Here is a 27,680-nt window from a genome sequence, read left to right as displayed (position 1 = left end):
TGATGTCAGACAAATTTGCATGGTAATTTATTCTTTATGGTCACTGGCATATCAAATAAAAAATTAGGGAACATGAAGACTTAATATTTTTTATTATTTTCATTAAAAAAAACAATAAAATAGCATTATATCAGAATAGAAAATAGAGTATAATTTATTTCTTTTAATAAATATTTTTTTTGTCATGTCTTATAGAAAAAAAAATCATCTTTGGTCATGGCACCACAAACTAAATGCATTTATAGGTCTGTTGTGTTTCACTGAGGCCCATGACACCTCCAGAGGGTTTAGCAGTGAATGCCAGCGTCCCAGGCTCACTCCCTCAATGACATCTTGACCTAGGCTCTTCACAGGCTTCTCAGAGACCGTTGGAATCATTTTATCGCCGATATAAAAGTATTGGTCCGATAGCTTCCCCTTGACGATGGAGATGCTTCTGGACTTGCTCGGCTTGATCCTCATCTGTGCCAGCTCTATGTTCTCTTGAAGCTTTTTCAGCAGCCGTACCGTACAAGCTTTGATTGTGGTGAGTGTTGTGAGGTTGTCCATGTATGCTTTGACAAGTGGCAGCCTCAGGCCAGGTCTCAAGCTCTGTCCTCCCACTACCTATTGAAATACTCTAATGATCACTTCCATAGCCATGGTGAAGGGTAGCGGAGAGATGGTACAGCTAGCCATGATTCCCACTTCCAGATATTGCCATGCTGTGGTGTAGTCTAATGTCAAGCATAGCTGGATGTCCTGGTAGTAGGCCTTGATGAGGCTTGTGAGGGCTACTGGGACCCTGAAGAAGTCAAAAGCTATACAGAGGAGGTTATGAGGTGCTGAGTTAAAAGGAGTTGGTGAGGTCCAGGACCACCACATGAAGGTCAGTTCCCTCCTTCTTGGCAACCTGGATATGATGCCAGATGGTACTAGTGTGTTCCAAGCAGCTGGAGAAGCCTGATATCCCTGCTTTCTGGATCAGTGCATCAATTAAATGGTTTCTTTGCAGATATCCTGACAGCCTGTGAGCCACGACGCAAAGAAGATTTTGCCCTCAACATTTAGGAGACTGATCTGGTGAAATTGGTGATTTCTGAGGAGTCCTTTTCGTTTGGGATCAGGATTCCTCTGGCTCTCCACCAGGATGTTGGTATCTCCTGCTTGTGCTATACCACCTTCATAAGCCTCCACAGCAATCACAGGACATCTGGTGCATTTATTTATAGCCTGTATGGAACTCCATAGGAATCTAGGACTGATGTACAATTTTCACTTCTCTCCATCTAGGTGGGCTGAAATCTATTTGGTGTTCTGGTAGATGAATTGGTGGCATATCAGGTGGGAGGGTGATCTCTTCGTGCCATTGGTTGTCTGTGTAGGACTTCAATTGTTTTTCCAGGTCTGCTTTTGACACAGAGACTTCCACTTTTCAGCTTTGTGAAGAGATCCTTCACAAATTTGAAGGGATCTCTGTAGAAGCTTATTCTTTTCCGCTCCTTCACCAGGTTCTCAGCTCTCCTTAGTGTCACAAGCCTGCTCCGATGTCTGCTTGCAACAAGTTTATACCTTCCTTCTACTCCTCTGTGGCCTTCCTCCTTTGCTTCTTCAGCTGCGTCCTCTCTATGACAAGACAATTTATTTCCTTCTGCCTCCTGGACTTTATGGGTATCATCAGTGTAGTTTTAGCTGTCTATGGAGCAGAATGGTTTTGGAGTGGTAGAAAGGAGGAAAACTACACTGACTGACACCACCATGAAGAAGTTGGAAAGAATGGGGGTATTAATCCACAGAGATTAATTCCCCGATTCTCTCCAACTTCTTTATGGTTCTGCGTTCATGATGTTGCTCTAAGATGTTGCAGAGGTCAGTGTTGACATCCTCCCATATTGCCTTTTCGCAGGACTTTGTCCACTTGATCAACGGATTTTGCCCCTGGATCTTTTCCGCTGCAGGTCACAATGGGCTGGGTTTAGGTTGTTCTCCTGTGCCTGGTTCTTCCTCCGCTGGGACAGGGTGGTTGTTGTCCTGCAGATTTTGGTTTTTGTCCTGCTGCTGAACTTCAGTTGAATGACTCGGCCTGCTTCTCAGAAAGTAGCGGTCTATGCGAGATCTCAGTTGCCCCTTCTTCAGGCACCCTTTACTGTCCTGATGTATTTTCAGGCCTGTGGTGGAAGTAACCTTTGCCCAGCCTCATATGTAATTCTGTAGCTTGTGCTCTGCTGCAGCTGTTGCAGGCTCAGGTATGCTGATCATCCAACTCGTTGTCTGTTCTGTTCCTGTGTCAGTTGCTGGATTGTCCGCTGAGGAGTCATCTTCTGCCCCTGCTCTCAAAGACTCAGGGGGTATTTTCTTCTTAGAAGTTTTTGTAGCCAAAGGTGGGTGGGAACAAAGCACCTTTTGTACTGGATCTCACTGCCATGGGTGGATAACCCATGGAAGCCCCGGTGGGGTCTATTGCCTTCTGACAGCTGTCTTTCCATGCTGTCACAAGGTCTTTCCCTAGTTGTCGGCTGCCCTTTCACAGCAGTCACTGGTTCACCAGATTATCAGGTCTGTTATGTAGGATTTGATGTTATTAATCCCTTAATTGAAAAAAATATATACTTTCTATCAAGAATGCTGACAGAACGAAGCAGTTACCATACTGCAAGGTACTCATGAAAGATAAATAATAAAGAAACAGCTACTCACTTTTATTATCTACAACCCCAAGCAAAAATTATGGAATCACCACACTTAGAGGATGTTCACCCAGCTTTTTTACTTTGCCGCAAATAAACAAATCACAGATTTGACAAAACAATTTTTTAAATAGCTGAACATTCTGGCTTTGCGAAACATACCTAAAACAAGTTAAATGAAATTTTTCATTAATGGCATATTTTTTCCAGATCAAGTAGAGGAAAAAATGATGGAATTATCATCTCAAAAAAAAAAAACCCCACTATTAGTACTTCATTGCTCCTCCTCTGGCTTTTATGACAGCCTGGATAATTTTGACAGACTGGTCGCAAGTGCAACACAGTGAGGCAATACACACTGATGGTGAATCAAGTGAATCAGCATGAGCCATATCGAGTTCGAGACAGTCACTAACTTGCTCAAAGAGTCACTAAATTTGTCACTAGGCTCTTTTTTTTCCCCCAGACACCAAATTGACCAACAAAGACTGAACACTGTGTGTTGCACATATCTACAATGCTGTGCATCTACTGGCCTACAGGTAAAATCTGACTGGTTGGATTGCACACTTTACATTCTTTTTCTTCTAATGTCCTCCCAATAAAGACACAATAGGTTATGTAAACCAAGGCAACTCAATAAAAAATCTAAAACATCCATGACTGATAGATTTGTGGATTTAAATTTAGTTAAATTGCAATAAGTGATCCAGTACAAATATGAATATGGATGAAAACACTGAGAAGTTCATTTAAACTTGATCACACAAAGTTTATTTTCCCCCCAGCACTTTCAAAACAAAGGTATGCTCATTTTACATTCTTTGATTATTGGCTTCTAAGACTTTCTCCTGATGACTTTTCTACATTCTGATTTGGGTCATGCAACACTGCCCCCAAGTGGACACACTTGCGTTACGTGCCAGTCTGAAGACTTCACCCTGTTCAAGCATCCAAGCACGACACCCTGACATGCTCACTTCAGTGTGCACACAGACATATCAGCCCTGAATAATTTTTACACCCACATCTGAATCACATTATACACATCAAATAGATATCAATTTTATGCTTTCAGGAGTGTGAGATGCAAGTTCATGCATGATGTACAGTGTATTGCAGGTGGCCATTATGCTAACTGCACGCACGAGAGCAACTCTTCTAAAGGCTGCATGACCTTACAAAGGCAAACTTCAAAAGGCTTGAGCCGCATTCCCCTTGAGCTCGCTACGAACCAAAAAAACTCAAGTAAGACAGTGCATATGGACAGGAAAATATAGTATAGTAATATAGTACTGTAAATTGTACACACTTAATACAAGAGTTGGTCATTTATGTTTCCTCATTTTGTAATCAATAATAATAATAATAATAATAATAATAATAATAATAATAATGATTTGTCTTCCTGTTCTTTTTTTAGCAATGGGCCTTATTTATCAAACTGGATACGAACGGGTTTATTTGTAAATCGGTTACACACGAAATTTGGTATTCATAAAAATCCAATAAATATACAAAAACCTTTCTATTTTACTCATGCTCCTGAGTGTGTAAACTCTCACATAAGACTAACTAATGTAAACCTTGATTTAATTGTCTTCAAAACATCTAGTTTGCATGGATTACTGTACTTTTGTATGTGCAATAAACTGTTCATGCAAGTTTAAATTGCTTTTTTTTTTTAATCATGTTTACAACTTTTAGCAGATACCATTATCTAGAGCAACATAAAATATGAAGTGCTTTGGAGTCTCTAAAGCTAGTTAATTGGGTCAGGGACTAAGAATACCATCAAGAATTTCTTTTGTTGTTGAAAACTAGTCATTTTATATTATTGCCATCAGTTAAATAAAAAAAAAAGAAAGAAAACAAGCTATCAAAATCCATACATTAAGACAAATAAATCTAATCATTCAATTATGACAAAAAATTCCACAGAGGATGGGCTGGCCTACGGATAGCCATAAGCAGTAAACAAATACCTCATATTTAGAACTCACTTATTCTTACATTAGATATGATTAAATATTTTTATTGGCATGGCACTTCTGCCTTTTAGGCTTTACTCTGACTGTTCATTTCGTGCTCCCAACTGTCTGTGCACTTGAACTTCTATGGAGTTTTGTAGCCATAATTACATGCAAATGAGCTGTCACAAACATGCACTGCATGTAACAAGTGATCAACATAGAGTGGTGCTAAAATGTTTTGGAACCCTTTAGAATTGTCTATATAGCTGCACAAATATGACCTAAAACAACATCAGATTGTCTCACAAGTTCTAAAAGTAGACAACTAGAAGCCAATTAAACAAATGTGACAAAAATATTATACTTGGTCATTTATTTATTGAGGAAAATGATCCAAATATTACACATCTATGAGTGGCAAAAGTATGTGCACCTCTAGGATTAGCAGTTTAATTTGAAGGTGAAATTAGAGTAATGTGCTTTCAATTAATCAATCAATAACAATCAGGTGTCTGAGAACCCAGTTTTATTTAAAGAACAGGGATATATCAAAGTCTGATCTTCACAACACATGTTTGTGGAAGTGCATCATGAGTTGTTGATGCTATCTGGCTGGAAAAGGTTACAAAACCATCTTTAAAGAGTTTGGACTCCACCAATCCACAGTCAGACAGGTTGTGTACAAACAAAGGAAATTCAAGACCATTGTTACCCTCCACAGGAGTAGTCAACAAACAAAGATCACTCCACGAGCAAGACATGCAATAGTCTGCGAGGTCACAAAGAAACCTATGGTAACTTCTAAGGCCTCTCTCATGTTAATGTTCATGAGTCCACCGTAAGGAGAACACTGAACAATAATGGTGTGCATGACAGGGTTGCAAGGAGAAAGCCACTGCTCTCAAAAAAGAACATTGCTGTGCATCTGCATGATGCTAAAGATCATGTGGGCAAGCCAGAAGGCTATTAAAAATGTTCTGTGGGTGGATGAGAAATGTTATGTTTGGAGAAGAAAAACGCTGCATTCCAGCATAAGAAGCTTATCCCATCTATGAAACATAATAGCAGGACTGCACGATATGGCCAAAATGATGATCACGATAATGTTGATCCATATTGAGATCTAGGGCTGCAATTAATGATTATTTTTTATTATTTTTTTAAATCTATTAATTTGGCTGAGTATTATTATTTATTTATTTTCAATTAAATCGATTAATTGGATGGGGCGGGGCACAAACTTTCAGTACCCTTTCTCTTTGTTTGTCTAAAATAAAATCCACAAACTGAGTGTTTCAAATATAAACTTCAGACTAAAACTTTAAACAACTGTTTGTCCAATTATATAAGACTGAAAAGAAACCAATACACACAGATAATTATCGATTAGTTGGTCTGTGCGCGGCATGTGGGAGATTTACTCATTACGTTACTTCTGTTCTAAAAACATGCTTTGGAGAATAAATACTAAAGTTGTGTCCCAAATGAAGTACTGTACACTTACACTATGCATTATGTACTATACCGTCTAGTGTGTGGATTTTAGAAAGGTAATATCACATACATATCATAAGCGGGGGTTTTTGTTACTAACTGGAAGTATAAGCCACTTCCTAGTCGACGGCGCATAATGTCATACACACACTACCATTAGCAGACACCCAGAGTCACCGACAATGACTTTCTTCAGTTTACTGTTTATATCAGCGTTACCTTTTATTCCCAACATGACCTCAGTCACCAACAGACGGAGACGAAATCATCACGTGACTGAGGAAGAAAGTCCTCTAAGGCAGCGGAGCATTTTATATTAAACACCATGGAGATCAAGCAGTGATGAATGAGCACAAAGTTATGTTTATATCCAAAGTGCTCCACTGTGTGCAAGGGGCAGGGGAAACTGGTGTGAGTTGCTTAAAAGGTTTAGTTTAATTTAAGTTTATTGTCATTATATGTTGTATTTGCATGCTTGCAGTGTAAATTCTGTTGTTTATTATAACGGAAGTGATCTATTGGTAACAAGGCTGTGCAGAAATCTACTTCTACTAAGCATTTCTACCTCGTCATTGAACACCAAACTGGTAATATATGAGCCTAATATAAACCTTTTTTTTATTTTTTTGGATGATATTAACTCATTAACATTACCTATTACAAGGATCCGGCTAGATCCTCACGGGTTGCTCAGGAAAGTTAATATAACTCAGCCTTACACAGTGTGAAAGTGCTGTTCTCCGTTTATTACACAAAGGATACCATAGGCTTACGCATGCTTACAGGTCATTCATTAGAGAGGATTAACCGAGTGAAACATCCCAAAAATGGTACCTTACATGAGACCGCGTGTCAGCACACAATGTGGAGGTCACAGAGAGAGAGAGAGCAGGGCGGAGACCACGCCCCCTGACCCCACATAACATCACCATAGCCGATCATTACATATCCCCCCCGCTTAAAACAAGGGCTGTCCTCAGGCCGTAACACAAAGGAAACTTAACAGTGCCTAGGTGCCTGTGTGACAGCTGACATAAGTAGGGCTACAGAAAGCATTAATCACACCTTTGCCTGTTCCACATAACTACAGTCCAACATTCTGCAACAAGAACAATTTACATTTTCAGATCTTCACATTGTTTGAAATAATAACATAACATCAAAACCTCAAGGTACACAGGCATTAAAAGTATTTCAAAAACAAAGCAGTATGTCACAGTACCCAATTAAGAAATGTATACTTCTGTAAAACAATAGACTGCCAAACCAAGATAAGGCCTTCACAGACATAGCATTTAAAATTTTTTTTTAAAAATAAAACAGAATAGGACCAGAGAATGAGAAAACTGAAAACATATCACTTCAATATTCAAATAGAGGAGGAAAATAAGGACTTGTCCACCTGTTAACCTAACCCTTGTGTGTGCCTAGGGTGAAGGGCGTATGAGTGCGTTTGCGTGAGTGGGCTGTGTATGCATATGTTTGCGGTAAGGAACCTCTGCATGCCTAGGGCCAAGGGCGTATGAGTGTGTTCCAGTGTGCACAGTCTGTGGGTGAGTGAGGCGCACATCAGTGTGAGGTAAGACAAAGTCAGGGTGTGTGGACACAGGTGTATTGTCCGAGGGAACCTGTGCCACCACTGGCTTTAGGCAGCCCGCCGGCTTCTGGTTGGTCGGCTTGGACAGCTGGCAGGTTACACAGGACAGTACATACTTCTTAACATCACCCCGCATACCTGGCCAGTAGACCCGCTTCTGTAAGTGCCCAAGTGTCTTCGTTACACCCAAGTGGCTATCCATGGGGTGATCATGGAAGTATTTCAGCAGAGTGCCCCTCAGAGCTTCTGGCACATAGAAGCGTAGATCCTTGATGAAGCCGGCAGAAAGTCCTCGTCCATAAAGTAAACCAGCCCGTCCTGAATACCGAAGTCTGGCGACTCCACACAGGAGCCGTTCACCAAGTCAGTATATATTGATGAGATGACTTTGTCAGCCTGCTGGAGCGACTGAAGCCGTTCCTTGTCTTCCAACACCATTAGTGGCTGGTGCCTTAGGTTTAATGAGCCAACTGTGGCATAAGGTGGTAACAGGTCTATAGGTCCTGATGGGTCACTGGTAGGGTTTCGCGAGAGTGAATCCGGAACTAGATTGGCCGAGCCAGGTCTGTGGACAACCTCAAAGTCTTGCAGCCGCAAGCACCATCGAGCCAGCCGTCCTGAGGGGGAGGGCCTTGTCATCAGCCACCTCAAGCTATTGTGGTCCGTCACCACTGTGACACTAGAGACCTCAATGTGCCAGAGCCCAAATTACCCCCAGGCACTCCTTCTCTGAAGTAGAATATGGGCATTCCAACTTGTGCAAGGTACGGCTTGCAAAAGCGACAGCCCTCTCCAAGCCATCCTCACCAGTCTGGGTCAATGCGGCACCGAGGCCCAAATCACAGGCATCCGTTTGTACTGCAAAAGGCTTCTCAAAGTCAGGCAAAATTAGTACTGGGGCACTGATTAGCTGTTGTTTTAAATAATCAAGAGACACCTGGCAGTCAGTGGACCACACAAATGGGGCATCTTCCCTCATGAGGGCAATCATCGGCTCAGCAATACGGGCATACCCTGAGATGAACCTGCGGTAGTAACTAGTCATTCCTAGGAATTGTCGCACATTTTTAACTCTCTTCGGTGTGGGAAACTGTTTAATTGCAGCCATCTTACCCTCCTCAGGGCCAAGGCCTTCTGGTGTCACCAGGTAACCCAAGTAGCGTAACCTTGATGTACAAAAATGGCACTTAGCCAGCTTCAAGGAAAGACCTGCATCTGCCAAACGCCCTAACACACTGGCGAGGTCTTCCAGGTGCTGGTCGAAGGTCGGTGAGGCGACCACAATGTCGTCCAGATACACCATACAGCAGTTGTGGGTGAGCCCTGCCAACAGTATTCATCAATCTTTGAAATGTTGCGGGTGCATTCGGTAACCGGAAAGGCATAACTTTAAACTGATAGAGCCCTTTGTGTGACACAAAAAGCTGTCTTTGGTTTTGTGTCTGGGGCCACTGACACTTGCCAGTAACCCTGTGCAAGGTCCAGTGTGGAAATAAATCTACCACATGCCAAAAAGTCTAGAGAGTCATCCACTCTTGGAAGTGGGTAGGAGTCCTTCACTGTATATTTGTTCACTTTCCTAAAGTCAACACAAAATCTTGGATCTACACCTGACTTTTCAACTATCACAATTGGAGAGGCCCAGGGCCCTGAAGTGGGCTCAATAATGCCATCCTCCAACATTCTGGAAATCTGCTCCTCGATAATCTGTCTTTTTTGCAGGTGAAGCACGGTAGGGAGGAAGACACACTGGCTTTGCAGTCCCAGTGTCTATTGTATGCTCAACCAATGAAGTACGTCCCAGCTTTGCCCCAAAAAGGTGAACAGTGTCTCCCAATAGGTGTGCCAGTTTTTTCTTGTCCGCTTAAGGCAGGGCTGCTTGTTCCACCACTGGACCAAGATCGGTCTGGACATCCTTAAAGGTGAGGCTAGTTACGTGGCCCTCCAAATCGTCAAACTCCAGCAAGCATAGGTCTGGGGCTGAGGTGGCATTATCTCCCAATTTAATGCTTCCTGTGGTTGGGTGGATGTGGACATCAGCCTGAATCATAAAATCTGTCCCTAAGAGAATGGGACAAGACATGTCTGGAATCACGGCAAAGCGGTGAGTAAACGGTTGCTCCAGTAGTTGAATAGGTAGCCATATAACACCAGATGGGGTGCATTGTTTTGAGTCCGCCAACTCCAGCGGGGAAAAATTCCAAGGAAGAACGACATCTCCTTCTATCCCGCATTTAAGAAGGGTGAATGGATGGACTGCTGAAATGGATGCGCCTGTATCCAGGGTCGCCTTCAGTGAAACCTGATTGACGACCACCACTGCCATCAGTGGAGTATTCTTTGACCTCATTGGTCTGTTTCGCACCAAATTAACTGTGTGTGAACTCTGTCTGTTGTGCAGTGGCCCCTGACTCCGTTCTCTGCTCACCCTCATGAGCCCTTTGAAACCTACGAGGCCAAGCACCAGTCCCACCTCTAGTGACCTCAGAAGTATCTGGGGTCTCCTGGCCTATCTTAGAAACTACAGCAACCCCTCTGGCAGGTTCAGCACTACCACTCTGCCTATCGGAGTCAAACATTTGTAGCAGTACAGGTCCTGTCGAGGAGGTGTCGGGGTAATGGGGGCTCTACTAGAAGAAACAGGCCCTAATGCAGCATGTAGTTCATGGGCGGTCATAAGTAGCTCTGTTAAAGTTGTAGGTGCGGTAGCATGAAGGGGTAGTCTATACTGATCAGAGACATGCTGGCAGATTACTTCAATCTGTTCTCACTCAGAGGGCATTTGCTTTAGTCGCTTGAACTTAGTCACTAGGTGAGCGACAAAAGTGGGGAGTGGCTCATTTGAAGTCTGAACTCTGTCCAAAATCCCTCTCCAGATTTTCTCTACATTGTCTGTAGGCAGGAAGGCCTGTCGAAAGAGATCTGAGAAATGTTCCCATGAGAGGAGGTGTGGCTACATGGCAGAATACCACTTCCGGGGCTCCTTCCCAAATAACATTGTCAACTCAAGGAAGAACTGAGTGTCAGATAAACCAAGCATTGTCTTGTACAAAGAAACAGACTGAAGCCATTCTTCTGGGTCAAGAGATTTACCCCCATCAAACACGGGTGGTATAAGTCCAGGGAGATGGGCTAAATGAACAGCAGGTGTCAGTGGATGTAACAGCCCAGTGTGGCTAGTGTGTGTGTGTAACCGGGGTTGAGCTAAATACAGGGTAGGCATTAGAGGCTTGTCCCTGTGTCTGTTGAGAAGTCTGATGATCGTGGTTGGTGTGGCTAGTGAGTGTGCACATTGCAGGAGTTGAGGTAAGTATAGGGTGTGCCCTTGTTTCCTGTCTACGTGAACGCTGAGAAGTCAGGTCTTCCAACTGCTGCAGCAAGCTGCGTTGTAAGTCAACAGACATACTAAATGCCGATGTCAGTGTGTCTACCCGTCGTTGCAACTTATCTACCTGAGCAGCAAGACGCTGAACTATGAAAGACCCACCATCCAAAATTTCAGGTGAAACCAAACTACCCTCATCATTACCACCCCCATATGTGAATATGTCAAAACGCTTAGTCATTGCAAAAGTTGAGTAAGAAATGTGGTTATACTCTTGCAGAACACCCTATCAATAATTAAATAAGGGGAAAAAAATTCTGAACATTAGTTAACATTAACATCAGTAAGAGAATGTATCTCAACGGACAGCAGTGATGACCCTAAGACACATATATAGAAGAAAAAAATATATGCATGTATATATACATGTATCCCAAAATACCCAGTCACTGCATGCACTCCCAACAGCAACAGATAACTTTAAATCCAACAGTAACCGTTTAAATGAATGGGAGTTCACTTTTTTTTTTCTCTTCACCCGAACACCTACGTATTAAAACACACGGTGCATTTTTCTCTGCCCACGAAGTGCTACTTAGCTCGTTTGTCCATAAAATCCTGACACAAAAGTCCTGCCTTGTCCTCTCCTCCACTACGCAGGCCAGTAGCAACCAGAGATCGCCGAGGTGTGTTGTCGAATCAATCAATCAAAAACGTGCCTTTCCTTTTCCAAAGTCCTCGCTTTGCATGCACGGGTCTCTGATGATGCCGCTGCACACAATTTCTCACAGCAAAGCCACACAAGCAAAAGTCATAAAAAGGTCTCCTATCTCCTCTTTTCACTTTAAGAAAAAAAAAAAGTAAAAACTCAGAAACACGCAGAAAAACAGCAAGGGAAATTCCCTTCGAGAAACGTAGACGGCAACAGTTAGAAAACCTATAGTGGCCAAAAAAATAATTTTATCCCACGGGTTTTCTCCTCCAACGCAGTAGTGAGACTTCGGTGGTTGCTAGTTTATCCCGCTAGCATGCGTGCCAGCTAACTAAAAGTCCAGTATGAATGAAACTTCGCTTACAGTTCACTTGCCTTACGAGCATCAAGTACAAAAGCCATATTTAAAGTTCACTCACTCTCCGGTGTCCTAACTTTTCTTTCCAAGGATGTTCATTCACAGTTCGGGCGCCAATTGTATGGATCCGGCTAGATCCTCACGGGTTGCTCAGGAAAGTTAATATAACTCAGCCAGACACAGTGAAAGTGCTGTTCTCCGTTTATTACACGAAGGATACCATAGGCTTACGCATGGTTACCGAGTGAAACATCCCAAAAATGGTACCTTACATGAGAGTGTCAGCACACAATGTGGAGGTCACAGAGAGAGAGAGCAGGGCCCCACATGACATCACCATAGCCGATCATTACACTATGTCCAAAACAGAAAAGAACCAATGCACACACCAGAATATATATTATTAATTTATGACTATAGTTTAATTCGGTGCTTTTTGTGCATCCATAAAAAGTAATGCATTAATGAGTTAATATGATCCAAAAAAAAGGTTTATATTACCAGTTCAATGACGAAGTAGAAATACTTTCGTTTGTGGTGAGTGAATGTGAAGACTAACAGGAGGTTTTTTTAGAATTCAGTAAATGCTAATATGAATTAATAACATTCAATAAGTCAAGAAATCTTATTTTAATCATCAGAATTTAGTTAATGTGTTAATGTTAATTAGAGTAATGAGTTTTCTGGTTATGAGACCAATTACTATGAAACAACTTGTTGAAAAGGAGAGAGTTTTTATTTGCATTTCTTTCAGAATTGTGGAATTAATTATTCATTTAAAAGAAGGCATAAAAGACAGAACTATTGGCATCGGCCGATATCACTCTGAATAATCGGTTATCGGTATCAGCTGAGAAATTTAGTACCGGTGCATCTCATATTTATATATTTATTTATATATATATATATATATATATATATATATATATATATATATATATATATATATATATATATATATATATATATATATATATATATATATACACATACACACACATACACATACATACATATATACATATATACATATACACACACACACACACACACACACACACACAGTGAGGGAAAAAAGTATTTGATCCCCTGCTGATTTTGTACGTTTGCCCACTGACAAAGAAATGATCAGTCTATAATTTTAATGGTAGACTTATTTGAACAGTGAGAGAAAGAATAATAACAAAAAAATCCAGAAAAACGCATGTCAAAAATGTTATAAATTGATTTGCATTATAATGAGGGAAATATGTATTTGACCCCTCTGCAAAACATGACTTAGTACTTGCTGGCAAAACCCTTGTTGGCAATCACAGAGGTCAGACGTTTCTTGTAGTTGGCCACCAGGTTTGCACACATCTCAGGAGGGATTTTGTCCCACTCCTCTTTGCAGATCTTCTCCAAGTCATTAAGGTTTCGAGGTTGATGTTTGGTAACTCGAACCTTCAGCTCCCTCCACAGATTTTGTATGGGATTAAGGTCTGGAGACTGGCTAGGCCACTCCAGGACCTTAATGTGCTTCTTCTTGAGCCACTCCTTTGTTGGATTGGCCGTGTGTTTTGGGTCATTGTCATGCTGGAATACCCATCCACGACCCATTTTCAATGCCCTGGCTGAGGGAAGGAGGTTCTCACCCAAGATTTGACGGTACATGGCCCCGTCCATCGTCCCTTTCATGCTGTGAAGTTGTCCTGTCCCCTTAGCAGAAAAACACCCCCAAAGCATAAGGTTTCCACCTCCATGTTTGACGGTGGGGATGGTGTTCTTGGGGTCATAGGCAGCATTCCTCCTCCTCCAAACATGGCGAGTTGAGTTGATGCCAAAGAGCTCCATTTTGGTCTCATCTGACCACAACACTTTCACCCAGTTGTCCTCTGAATCATTCAGATGTTCATTGGCAAACTTCAGACGGGCATGTATATGTGCTTTCTTGAGCAGGGGGACCTTGCGGGCGCTGCAGGATTTCAGTCCTTCACGGCGTAGTGTGTTACCAATTGTTTTCTTGGTGACTATGGTCCCAGCTGCCTTGAGATCATTGACAAGATCCTCCCGTGTACTTCTGGGCTGATTCCTCACTGTTATCATGATCATTGCAACTCCACCAGGTGAGATCTTGCATGGAGCCCCAGGCCGAGGGAGATTGACAGTTCTTTTGTGTTTCTTCCATTTGCGAATAATCGCACCAACTGTTGTCACCTTCTCACCAAGCTGTACGGCAATGGTCTTGTAGCCCATTCCAGACTTGTGTAGGTCTACAATCTTGTCCCTGACATCCTTGGAGAGCTCTTTGGTCTTGGCCATGGTGGAGAGTTTGGAATCTGATTGATTGATTGCTTCTGTGGACAGGTATCTTTTATACAGGTAACAAGCTGAGATTAGGAGCACTCCCTTTAAGAGTGTGCTCCTAATCTCAGCTCGTTACCTGTATAAAAGACACCTGGGAGCCAGAAATCTTTCTGATTGAGAGGGGGTCAAATACATATTTCCCTCATTAAAATGCAAATCAATTTATAACATTTTTGACATGCGTTTTTCTGGATTTTCTTGTTGTTATTCTGTCTCTCACTGTTCAAATAAATCTACCATTAAAATTATAGACTGATCATTTCTTTGTCAGTGGGCAAACGTACAAAATCAGCAGGGGATCAAATACTTCTTTCCCTCACTGTATATACACACACACACACACACACACACACACACACACACATACACACAGTATCTCACAAAAGTGAGTACACCCCTCACATTTTTGTAGATATTTGATAACACTGAAGAAATGACACTTTGCTATGATGTAAAGTAGTGAGTGTACAGCTTGTGTAAAAGTCTAAATTTGCTGTCCCCTCAAAATAACTGAACACACAGCCATTAATGTCTAAACCGCTGGCAACAAAAGTGAGTACACCCCTAAGTGAAAATGTCCAAATTGAGCCCAAAGTGTCAATATTTTGTGTGGCCACCATCATTTTCCAGCACTCCCTTAACCCTCTTGGGCATGGAGTTCACCAGAGCTTCACAGGTTGCCACTGGAGTCCTCTTCCACTCCTCCATGACGACATCATGGAGCTGGTGGATGTTAGAGACCTTGTGCTCCTCCACCTTCCATTTGAGGATGCCCCACAGATGCTCAATAGGGTTTAGGCAGCTTCTTTAGCAAGGCAGTGGTCGTCTTGGGGTCGTTAACATGCTGCGGCCCAGTCTCCGAAGGGAGGGGATCATACTCTGCTTCAGTATGTCACGGTACATGTTGGCATTCATGGTTTCCTCAATGAACTGTAGCTCCTCAGTGCCGGCAGCACTCATGCAGCCCCAGACCATGACACACCCACCACCATGCTTGACTGTAGGCAAGACACACTTGTCTTTGTACTCCTCACCTAGTTGCCACCACACACACTTGAGACCATCTGAACCAAATAAGTTTATCTTGGTCTCATCAGACCACAGGACATGGTTCCAGCAATCCATATCCTTAGTCTGCTTGTCTTCAGCAAACTGTTTGTGGGCTTTCTTGTGCATCATCTTTAGAAGAGGCTTCCTTCTGGGACGACAGCCATGCAGACCAATTTGATGCAGTGTGCGGCGTATGGTCTGAGCACTGACAGGCTGACCCCCCAGCCCCTCAACCTCTGCAGCAATGCTGGCAGCACTCATACGTCTATTTCCCAAAGACAACCTCTGGATATGACGTTGAGCACGTGCACTCAACTTCTTTGGTCGACCATGGCGAGGCCTGTTCTGAGTGAAACCTGTCCTGTTAAACCGCAGTATGGTCTTGGCCACCATGCTGCAGCTCAGTGTCAGAGTCTTGGCAATCTTCTTATAGCCTAGGCCATCTTTATGTAGAGCAACAATATTTTTTTCAGATCCTCAGAGAGTTCTTTGCCATGAGGTGCCATGTTGAACTTCCAGTGACCAGTATGAGGGAGTGTGAGAGCGATGACACCAAATTTACCACACCTGCTCCCTATTCATACCTGAGACCTTGTAACACTAACAAGTCACATGACACCGGGGAGGGAAGATGGCTAATTAGTCCCAAATTGGACTTTCACTTAGGGGCGTACTCACTTTTGTTGCCAGCGGTTTAGACATTAATGGTTGTGTTGTTATTTTGAGGGGACAGCAAATTTAGACTGTTACACAAGCTGTACACTCACTACTTTACTTTGTAGCAAAGTGTCATTTCTTCAGTATTGTCACATGAAAAGATATAATCAAATATTTACAAAAATGTGAGGGGTGTACTCACTTTTGTGAGATACTGTATGTAATAAGTATAATATATTATATATACACAAATTTATCATTATTACATATATAAATTATATAATGATATAAAATTACTTTTTATGGATGCACAAAAAGCACCGAATTAAACTACAGTCCTAAATGAATAATAAAAACTCCCTTTCACTGTATCTTGTGGTTTCTGTTACTCACTGCCTTTAGAAATATTATTTTACTTGTGATCATAGTGTTTTAATTAGACATTACAAATTACTCGCACTCCCACTCTGTATCATCATGTGTACACTGCACGTGAGGAGCAACGTGGCCTCGTTACTAACACATCACTTCCGTTATAATAAATGACAGAATTTACACTGATACAGCATATAATGAAAATAAACAAATTAAACTAAACCTTTTAAGCAACTCGTGACAGCATCACTGTCATGCTTCCACGCTACACAAACACTGCTTTATAAAGTTTGATCTTCTCCGCAGTGTTTAATATAAAATGCACCCCTGCCTTAGTGGACTTGGAGGTCGCACAATTTCTTCCTCAGTCATGTGACGATTTCGCCTCTGTCTGAAGGTGACTGATACCAGCAAATTCTAAAGGAAACTGTCAGGATATCCGTCCATGAACTGAATCTAAAGAGAAAGTGAATCATGCAACAAGACAATGACCTTAAACACACAAGTTATTCTACCACAGAAAGGTTAAGGAAGAATAAAGTTAATGGTTTGGACTGGCCAAGTCAATGTCCTGACCTTAATCTGATAGAAATGTGAAAAGCCTTAAAGCAAGCAGTTAATGTGAGGGGAACCCCCGAACATCCCAGAACATCCCAGCTGTTCTGTACTGAAATTACTCCAAGCCAATGTGCAGGACTGATAAACAGTTACTGGAAATGTTTAGTTGCAGTTATTGCTGCACAAGGGGGTCACACCAGATATTGAAAGCAAAGCTTCACATACTTTTGCCACTCACAGGTATTTAATATTGGATCTATTGGATTTTTTCTCAATAATAAATGACCAAGTATAATATTTGTGCCTCATTTTTTAACTGGGTTCTCTTATCTACTTTTAGGACTTGTCTGAGGTCATATTTATGCAGAAATATAGAAAATTCTAAAGGGATCACAAACTTTCAAGCAAATGTACAAAGAAAATCAGGCTTTCTGAAACTTTTGTAAATCTGCTTTGTTGGTTTTGGGAAACATTGGCCTACTTTATCTTTTTTTTTGTAAAGTAGTATGTATATGTTTGCATAACACTTACACTTGGATGTCTGTAAAAGTATATTTACAGTCACCAAGGTATATTTTGTCCCATTTAAAAATAAAGTTTTTTATTCATTAAGGCATTCTGACAAATCCAGGGGTACTGTTTTCAGTACACTTCAGTTAATCCTGATATTCACTCACAAAGGTTAAATCAACAATGTAAAAATAGTTTAGGTGTTTTAGGCCTCGGTAGGGGGGCCTCTGCATTGCGCTGAAATGCTCAGAAATGGCATCCTAAGCTGTTTTATAAACCAGACTTCATTCCACCCCCCACCCCTCTCTGAGACACACGAACAAACACTATCCACTGTTCCTAAGCTTACACTTCCACAATTTGTTTAACCGAACAGAAAGCACACCAAAAGAGTGTGATGAAATCCAGATAACACTGGGAATGCACATGATTGTAAATTAAACAAATGTGTTTGAAAAAGGCACTACTTATGAGTAATGAGTAAGCACTGGAAAGACATCACTGAAGCTAATGCTATATTTTCATCAGTGAGGAAATTAGTTTGGTTGATCAATTCAGTAAAGTAAAAAATACTTTAAAAAACCAAATTGAAATTGTTATAAAATCACCAAAAGTCACAAAATGTGATGTGATGTTTTTGCCAGATCGCCCACCCCTTTCCATTGAATTATAGCAGTTCATAGTTGTTGACTGATTTTTTCTATTTCCCTGTTTCAATAAATTCCATTTTATTAAAAACATTTTACTGACTTGTCTTGGTCATTAATTTGGTATTGCAAGAAGCTTATCCTTCAGAAACAAGGTCATTGTTTATTATTTCTCTCAGACAAAATTGAGGTTTTAATCATTTTTACTTATTTAAAATTCTGTTATTTTAATTTCTAATTTAAAAATTGTACATTATAAAAGGGGATATTTTATAAGCGTACCTTACTAATGAGACTGATTACCTATTCAGATTATTGTTTGAGATTTTATAAGCCTGTTTAATTAAATTTAGAGTGAAGCACCTACCTTGGATTCCTGGTACTTCCTGTGTGGACTGACCCAATAATATTCCCCTCCAATATTAACTATGGAAGCTATTATTTAATATACATTTATGAATTACTGTAAAAATATTTTACGCTTTATAGAATAGTTTTCAGGTACCCTGCACAGACATCGACAGTTAACAGTGACTTGAATCTTGACAGGGAATTAGTTTTTTTCCAACTGCTTTCACAAATTGAGCTCATATAGTAAGGGGGAAAAAAAATAAAGAATTTTGTGGATGGTTTCGGGAGAGAGCATATAACAGTTGCTCGAACAGCAATGCATCTCCACTGATTCCTAATTAATAAGCATTATGTGGATCCAAGATATTATTTTAGAAATGTTAGAATGACAATTCAGACATATGGTAAATAAAACATTTGTTAAAACTTTATTTATATAAGAGCTATGTATGCAGAAAAAGGAACTTTTTCTGGGGTTTAGGGGTGGCTTGAACGTTTGAAATAAATCGCTGACCTTCCAGAGTAAGTTTTTCAGATGGTACATACTTGAAGATAAATAGAAGTCTATAAGATTTGTTGTACAAGTAGAATAAAATAGAAATAGCTTTGTTGGCCAAGTTTGTTTCTGGCTTACAGGTGCTTCTGGTACTTATATTGAATTGGAGAAAAATAGAACAATATAAAAATAAATAAATGAATACCATATAACCAACATACAGTGCACTCCATTAATATTGGCACTAGGGCTGCAACTAACTTATTTTCATAATCGATTAGTTGGCCGATTATTTTATTTTATTTCCCCCATTTAATCGATTAATCGGCTGGGGCGGGGCAAACTTCCAGTACCATTTTTTCATTTATTTAAAATCAAATCCACACACTGTTACAAATATTAACTTGAGACTAAAACTTTACACAACTATTTGTCCAATTATATAAGACTGAAAAGAACCCAATACATACAGACACACACCAGAATATATATCTTATTCATTTAGGACTGTAGTTTAATTCTGTACTTTTTTTTTTGCATCTATAAAAAGTAATACATACATACATACATACATACACACATTATACTAGGGCGGCCCAGTTAATCTAATATCGATCGCGATTTTGACTGCTCACGATTAAATGAACATGATCGACTTCGATATTAACGTTTAAAGTTCGTCCTCCGCTCAGAGAAAACCCCGCTGTTTTCTCCACTCAGATCAAGCGCTTTCCTAACTACAGCCAATCACATAGCGCGGCGCAGGGATGACGTCATTTTGTAGTACCAAAAGCCCGAAACGGAGTTAGGATTTCAGCCCTCTAGCGGCTAGTTCGCTTCGAGCTCCAGCGCTTGTGCGAGGGGAAATCATGACACTAGCATGATGCTAAATGGCACTACAGAGGTTGTCGAGGACATTAAACGTCATCACGCAGAACTTGAAAAAACTTCGCAGATAAACTCAGGGCTCTACAGTGCGACCATTTCACTCGCATTTGCGACTGAAAAGTACTTTGTGTGACTGTGAATAAATATTTATTCGCACCGGTGCGAGTGACCTGTTCGGAGTTGTAGAATACAGTCGGAATAAAAACTACAGGAAGTCCAAAATGCATCTACACCGAGTTACTTTCACACTGCTTTTCATCTCCTCAGTCAACCGAACAAGTGTGTAAATACTGCAGAGAAGCCATTATGATGAAGAGAGTAACTCTACATCATCGGTTTCTCTCAACTCTCCGAACTCACAACCGCCATCTTTTATTGATCCCGCAATAAACCCCGCAACTTCCACCTGCTCATGTAGACACAGCGGCTTCACGCGGAGTAAATTAATAATAATGCTAACACTACAAGGTGGGTTTAATTCAAACTCCTTTATTAAATAATCAAGAGTAGGAACTGTTCAGTCTGTACACATACAGTACACTGCCGCTCTCCTTCACTAATTCACTTCATTTAATCTCACGGTTGCCAGATATCACTAGAAAAGTCAATATCAGTTTCCATGTTTTGATTTATCCCCCCAAAACACACTATTATCAGCAGACATGGACACTGTACTGGGAAGCCCATCTAAAACTGATAAACAAACAAAAATAAAACTACTAAAATGTAAAGACAGAAAATGTGCCTAGTTATAAATAAATCATTTAATATAAAAAAATAGATATTATAATAACCATAAAATATAAATAAAATGAGAAATGAAATAATGTTTAATTACTATGGGTTGCATTTAACATCAATCTGACATTAAGCTTAGTTCACTATTTCCTTAGAAAGCTATTAGCCTTTAATTAGGACTCTCTATTGTTTTTAAGATATTTAAAAATAAATATTTTATGCTTGTTTATTTATCAATTAACCGACAGTATTTCTCATTACCATTATTTTAACTCCATTAACAGTGACCACAAGCAGAGAGCTTACATTTAACTGTTTATGATAGACCTCCTGATTAAAGTTTAAATTAAAAAAGACTGGTATCTGGATTGTATCGGCTGTAATAATCCTGATCGGTGCATCCCTAATGAACACCATTAAACTAAAGCGCTTTGCATCTGAGGGGTAAATGAACTCACCCAATCACATCCTATATGAGATTATTCAGATAATCACACAATATACACAGAGCGGTTCGAGGACTTACTCCAGCCCAGAAACATGACAGTGGAAAATGTCTAATAGTGTTATTTTAAATATATTTAAGAGGAGCAGACACTGAACATTGTTATTGTATTTGTTTACAAGGTAAACAGGTTAACGGTTGTTTTTTGCATACAGTCTATAAAATTAACTGAAAATGTTACATTTAGTTTATCAGAAGGTAAATTAATTTGTCATGGCTCACACTATGTTCCTAAATTCGGTCATAATTGACCAGCTCAAGTTTTCTCATGCCTACTTGTGCATTATATTGTGGCATGAGAAAACTTAATAAATGTGAAAGTGCAATAAAAATATGTTGTCTCTAAAATCAATTAATAATCGTGATAAATAGTCAAGATCACAATATTGATCAAAATAATCAAGATTATCATTTTGGCCATAATCGTGCAGCCCTATTATAAATAGTCTTAAAGTAAATAAATAGTATATATAGAAATTGAGTTTGTGCATTACTTTTTATGGTTGCACAAAAAGCACTGAATTCTACAGTCCTAGACCAACTAATCGATAATGAGATTCGTTGACAACGATTTTCATAATCGATTATTGTTGATTTTATCGATTAGTTGTTGCAGCTCTAATTGGCACCCTTGGTAAACATGAGCTAAGAAGGCTGTGAAAAATTGTCTATTGTTTTTCCTTTCAATCTTTTGTTAAAAAAAAAAAATTCACAAAAATACTCTGCTCTCATGGATATCAAACAATTGCAAACAACACAGGTTTATCCAAAAGGTATCTTTGTTAAATATAGGTGTGCAACAATTATTGGCACCCTTTTAGTCAATACTATTGCAATAATATTGCAGTGAGTCTGCTGCCTGAGTCATTATTCCATACAGAATCCCTCCAGCCCGTTCAAATTTCGAGGTCCACTCCGGTGGACTCACCTCTTCAATTCCCCCCACAGTTTTTTCAATGGCTTTCTTTTTTGGATGAGAATAGAGGGTTTTTTTTTCTTGAAACCCTTCCAAACAACTTGTGGTGATGTAGGTGACTTTGGATTGTAGTTTTGGAGAATTTCTGACCCCAAGACGCAACTAACTTCTGCAATTCTACAGCTGGGATCGTTGGAGATTTTTTTTGCCATTCACACCATCTTCATCACAGTGCATTGAGAGAAATTAGACGCAGGTCCTCTTCCAGGTTGATTCAGAACATTTCCAGTTGACCAGAAGTATTTGATTATTGCTCTGATGGTGGAAATTGGCATTTTGAATTGGCATTTTGTTATATACCTATAGCCACTTCCCATTTTGTATAGCTCAACAACCTTTTGCCGCACATCACAGCTATATTCCTTGGTCTTACCCATTGTTATGAATGACTAAGGGAATTTGGCCCATATGTTATTTCATATTTATACCCCTGTGAAACAGGAAGTCATGGTTGAACAATTTCCTGTTCCCAATCACCCAGGGGTACTAAAAATGTCAATCATCAATGAGAATATACTTCAAATACATTTCTCATATGAATTCATGGGGGTGCCAATAACTGTTGCACACGTACAGTGGGGGGAATAAGTATTGGATGCATCAAAAAAAATTTCAGTAAACATATTTCCAATGAGGCAATTCACATGAACTTTTCACCAGACATTAGAATTTACCCAAGAAATCTGAAAATATAAAAGAATTCACAACATTAAAGTACATAAATTTATGTGTAATAAAGTGGAATGCCACAGGAAAAATGTATTGAACATGCTAAGAAAAAGCAGTTCTCCAAGGCAAGGTAAGGCAATGAACCAGCTGAAATCCGTAAGTAATTATATCTCCTATCTGTGCAAATTAATATCAGCTGGGTTAGTAAACTGAAGGTCTATAAAAAGGCTTTTTGTTACCAAGGTGTCACACAAGAAACATCTCATGATGGGTAAAAGCAAAGAGTTCTCCCAAGACCTTTGCAAGCTTATTGATGCAAAACATATTGATGGAATCAGACGTATTTCAAAACTTCTGAATCCTCCAGTGAGCACCACTGGGTCCATTATCCGCAAGTGGAAGCAACATCACTCCATCATCAACCGGCCACGCACAGGAGCTCCTCGCAAGTTTTCTGACCAGGGAGTCAGAAGAATAGTCAGAAGAGTAGCTCAAGAGCCAAGAAGCACTTGGAAAGAGCTCCAGAAACACTTGGAGGCAGCAGGTGCCATCATCACAGAGAAAACAATAGGCAATGCACTCCACTGCTCATCCCACAAGATTCCACTACTAAAGAAAAGGCATGTCAAAGCTTGTTTAAAGTTTGCTATAACTAATTTGGACAAGCCTATGAAATACTTGTAGAGTGTAGTCTGGTCAGACGGAAGTAAAATTTAACTTTTTGCCTGTCATACTACACACCATGTTTGGAGAAGAAATGGCACTGCACATCACCCTAAAACACTATACCAACAGTGAAGTTTGGAGGTGTAAGCATCATGTTGTGGGGCTGTTTTTCATTGCATGGTACTGGCAGACTGCATATAATTGAAGGAATGATGAATGGAGCCCTTTACCGGGAGATTCTTGAGAAGGATCTGCTGCCATCCAGCAGGATGATGATGAGACGTGGGTGGACCTTCCAGCAGGACTACGATCCAAAGCATACAGCAAAGGAAACTCTCAATTGGTTTCAGAGAAAAAAAATCAAGGTGTTAGAATGGCCCAGTCAATAACCTGACTTGAATCCAATTGAACAAGTTTTAAAGACAATATGTTTAGAAGAATGGGGCAAAATCACACCTGAATACTGTGGCCCATTAATTTCTTCAGTGTTCGATACTTTTTCCTGTTATTCCACTTTATTACAAAACTTTATTTATGGACTTTAATGTTGTGAATTCTTTATATTTCCAGATTTCTTGAGTTAATACTGATGTCTGGTGAAAATTTCATGTGAATAGCCTCATTGGAAATATAGTAACTAAAATTCATTTTTTACTTATACTTATTTCCCCCACTGTATATTTGACTAGTTTTTTTTTTTTATGAACCTATGTTGTGTTTGCAACTGTTTGATATCCATGAGAGCAGAGTATTTTTGTGACTTTTTTCTTAACAAAAGTTGAAAAGCTTAGACAATTAAATAAAGACAAATTTTCACAGCCTTCTTTGCTCATATTTACTAAAGGTGCCAATATTAGTGGAGGGCACTGTATGTGAAACAGTTATGTTAAAAAAAAATTGCGCTATAGCACAACAATTGTATTCAGAGAAGATTAATGTCCATATTAACTGTTTATGAAAGAGATAGCCTGTGGGGAATTTTTATTTGTCTCTACTTGTTTTGGTGCAAAGTGCTCTGTAGTGCCTACCAGAAGGGAGGAGTTCAAAGAGCTAATGGCTTGGGTGTGTGGGGTCTGTGATTAGGAAGAATACCTTTCATTTGAACCAACAGATACATTAGCATACTTTAGAATACTTTAACATTTTAGCTAAAATATTATTGTTTGGAATCAATTTAATTAATCTTTGAATTATTTGAATGTGGTCAGATAATTTATGTTACCCAATACATTTCAGATGTGAATGCAATAAAATGCCCAAAAAATACATTTAACATTTGCCTGCATCAGATTCTGCTGCTGGATTTGTGTTAGCAGAAGGTTTTATCCCCTACAGTTGGTGAGCCTGATGTGAGCACCTCTACTTTATTTGATTAAATAATTTCTTGATGTGGTAAACACTAGTGTCATTAAAATTCTATTTTATCTTCTTTCTAAATTAAAATCCAGCCACTGTGTTTTCACCTACAATGGTGCCAAGCAAGAATTTCTCTGCCAGCCAGTCTAGTGCTTCTTGTTACTATTTGTATTCCTGAAATACCCTTACAATATACTGCAAACAGGAAAGAAAGTATTAAAGGAAAACTATTTCAGATACTTTACCTTGTCGTGACCATGACCCTGTTTGAATCAATTCCAAAATCTAAATCAGTTCATCTGCAAGTTACAGTGAAAATTCCATATAAACCCTAAAAACATTCAACCACTTGAGTGATAGTGAGTGACTTATATTGTGAGGATGTTGGCACTGACAGGAAGAAATTACTATAGTATTAAAATTATTATAATAATAAAAAATAATAATAATAATAATAATAATAATTCAGAGTACCACCTGGTGGCAGAGGCAAAAAAGTAAGGAAGATTACAGTACACAAAGCACACTTCTGACAGACTGTAGCTATTTATTCTAAATTCAGTATGCTGAAGCGAATTTATGCAGCACAGTATATCCATTTATTTATTTATTTTTACAATTACAAGTTACTATCTTGCCTCTCAAGCCTTGATTGCCTCACTCACACTTAAAATAGCAGTTTTAAATGCATTTAAGTCAGAGCACACCAAAAACACCAGTTAGCCACTAGCCAATATAAATTAATGCGCTTAATCTTGACTAAGAAAAGTTTTTATTTCTAAATGGCAAGTTTTTAGTCACTAAATAATTACACATTTTTAAACTTCTTTTGTGGTGATTATGCTGCTGGCTAAGCACCAAGATGCTGAATACAATGTAGATGCACCAGAGACTTACCCTATGAAAGTCCCTCACTCTTCCAAAATTACAGCCAATCAAAATTATTTCCTTGGTGTTCACAGCTTTTAATTTTGTGCAGAATGTCTACTATTGGCACTGATTTATTTCCATGGATTATAAATGAGAAGGACAAACTAAATCTTCATTTAACCTAGTATTTGGCTAAAATAAACATAATGGAATATGGTTTATAACGCCTGGTTGTTTTGTAATCCTGGAATAATGTTTTACTGTTGTGATCAGCTAAAATGCTATACTATTATTCAGTCTGTTAGGAGTGGATTCATAGACATATGCATTAGCATATGTCTATGAATCCACTCCTAAATAATTGGGTACAGAGCACAATATGATGTGTATATTTTTATATATATATATATATATATATATATATATATATATATATATATATATATATACTAATTGTAAAGGCCGGCCGATCCACCTTTCTTTGGTGTGGTATGGCCCAGGAGCCGTGTAATATTTCCTTGCCATTAATTAATTCGTGTATTTTAACTCATACTTGTATTTTGTCTGTAACTACTCGAGGAAAGACGTCTGTTTTAAACGGGGACGTTTTCCCGTTTAAGAGCATGATAATAAATACGGGACCTAGATATCGTTGTAGCAGCGTGAAGGGTGGGGTTCAGGGTGTCTTTTACATTGTGCCTCAACTAACCCGACAGAAAGACAGCAAACATACAACAGTAGGTTACGTTAACGGTGTAATATTATAGTTGAAACACAAGGCGTACCTGGACATTCTTTTCCTTTGTCAGGCACACAGTCGCTGTCTTGAGGATACGACGACTGAACGCCAAGCACAGCAGCGATAGTCAAGAAGCAAAAGAGAATGCAGTGGAGATGGCGGCATCGTGTTCTGATCCTAATGAGCTGATAGCCTAATACCATGATGACAGAGGGGTGCCCGAAGTGCAGTTCAGCTCGTTTTATTATATTTTTCGTTATGAGGCAAACACACAGATATATATATGTCGCTAATGCATATAGCTAACACAGTTAAATGTTTCTTGTTAAAACCGTGGTGCGGATGTGGAATATTCCCGGACAATTCAGAACCAAAAACGTAGGCCTATAATATTATTACGCCAGATCGGAAAAATCGTGGATTTAAATACACATTTCACTCTGTTGCTGTAGGTAACCCACTACACTTCCTTTGGTCCTAGTCGTGGCTGTGCCAAGCTCCTTCAATCGTTCCTTCCCTTCTGTTTTGTTTCTGTGTGCATCTCGACCGTGAATCCTCTCATGTCTCCAATTACGAACCGCGTGTTTTTATTCCACGGGATGTGGCGTGTATTGACGCCGTAAAATAACGTATGACAAAGACAAAGCGTTACACTCGGTTACGAGAGCCCTGCCAAAAAGCCAACAACAAAGGGTCCACAAGGATGGTTTGAAGTCATGTGACCTAAGACCACCTCCCCCAATTCACATCGGGAATCTGTCGAGGACGCTGTTACCTCGTTTCTTGCTGAACATGAGTGTTCTTAATGTGAAAGAACCCAGGAAATCCCATTCTCTTGGAGGCTTAACAGTAAAGAAGAAATGTTTTTAAAAGTAAAGAAGAAAGTTTTTTTCTACAACTATTAAATAAAACAAACAAAAAAATCTAGCGCACAATGACAAATTATTGTCATAGCCTATTTATGACCAGAATTTATTGTTAGGTTTTATTTTTAAGTTTCTGATCGTTTTGTCACATTATTTGTATATTTTTGTATACTTTGTATGTAATTTCACATTAAAGGTGGAAAAATTCTGACAGTTCTTTTTTACCTCAAAAAAAAAAAACCCTGCCATTTTACCAGGGGTGTGTAGAATTTTTATATCTATTGTATATGTT

At 39.5% G+C, this 27,680-nt stretch overlaps 1 protein-coding gene across 2 annotated transcripts in view; it reads right to left on the bottom strand.

Annotated features, from left to right (window-relative positions):
* Positions 1-27,300, bottom strand: part of tmeff1b (transmembrane protein with EGF-like and two follistatin-like domains 1b) — a 101,845-nt gene extending 74,545 nt beyond the window's left edge. The window contains exon 1 of one of the 2 annotated variants that reach the window (XM_053621768.1): positions 26,569-27,300. In XM_053621768.1, the coding sequence (XP_053477743.1) occupies positions 26,569-26,725 (157 nt within the window). In that variant the 5' untranslated portion in view covers positions 26,726-27,300. The remainder of the gene's footprint in view (positions 1-26,568) is intronic. The other variant, XM_053621757.1, reaches the window with a different exon arrangement.
* Positions 27,301-27,680: the final 380 nt, after the last annotated feature.

The sequence above is a fragment of the Ictalurus furcatus genome, chromosome 1 (assembly GCF_023375685.1).
Source record: "Ictalurus furcatus strain D&B chromosome 1, Billie_1.0, whole genome shotgun sequence".
Taxonomy (NCBI): domain Eukaryota; kingdom Metazoa; phylum Chordata; class Actinopteri; order Siluriformes; family Ictaluridae; genus Ictalurus; species Ictalurus furcatus.
This window is presented reverse-complemented; position numbering and strand designations above follow the sequence as displayed.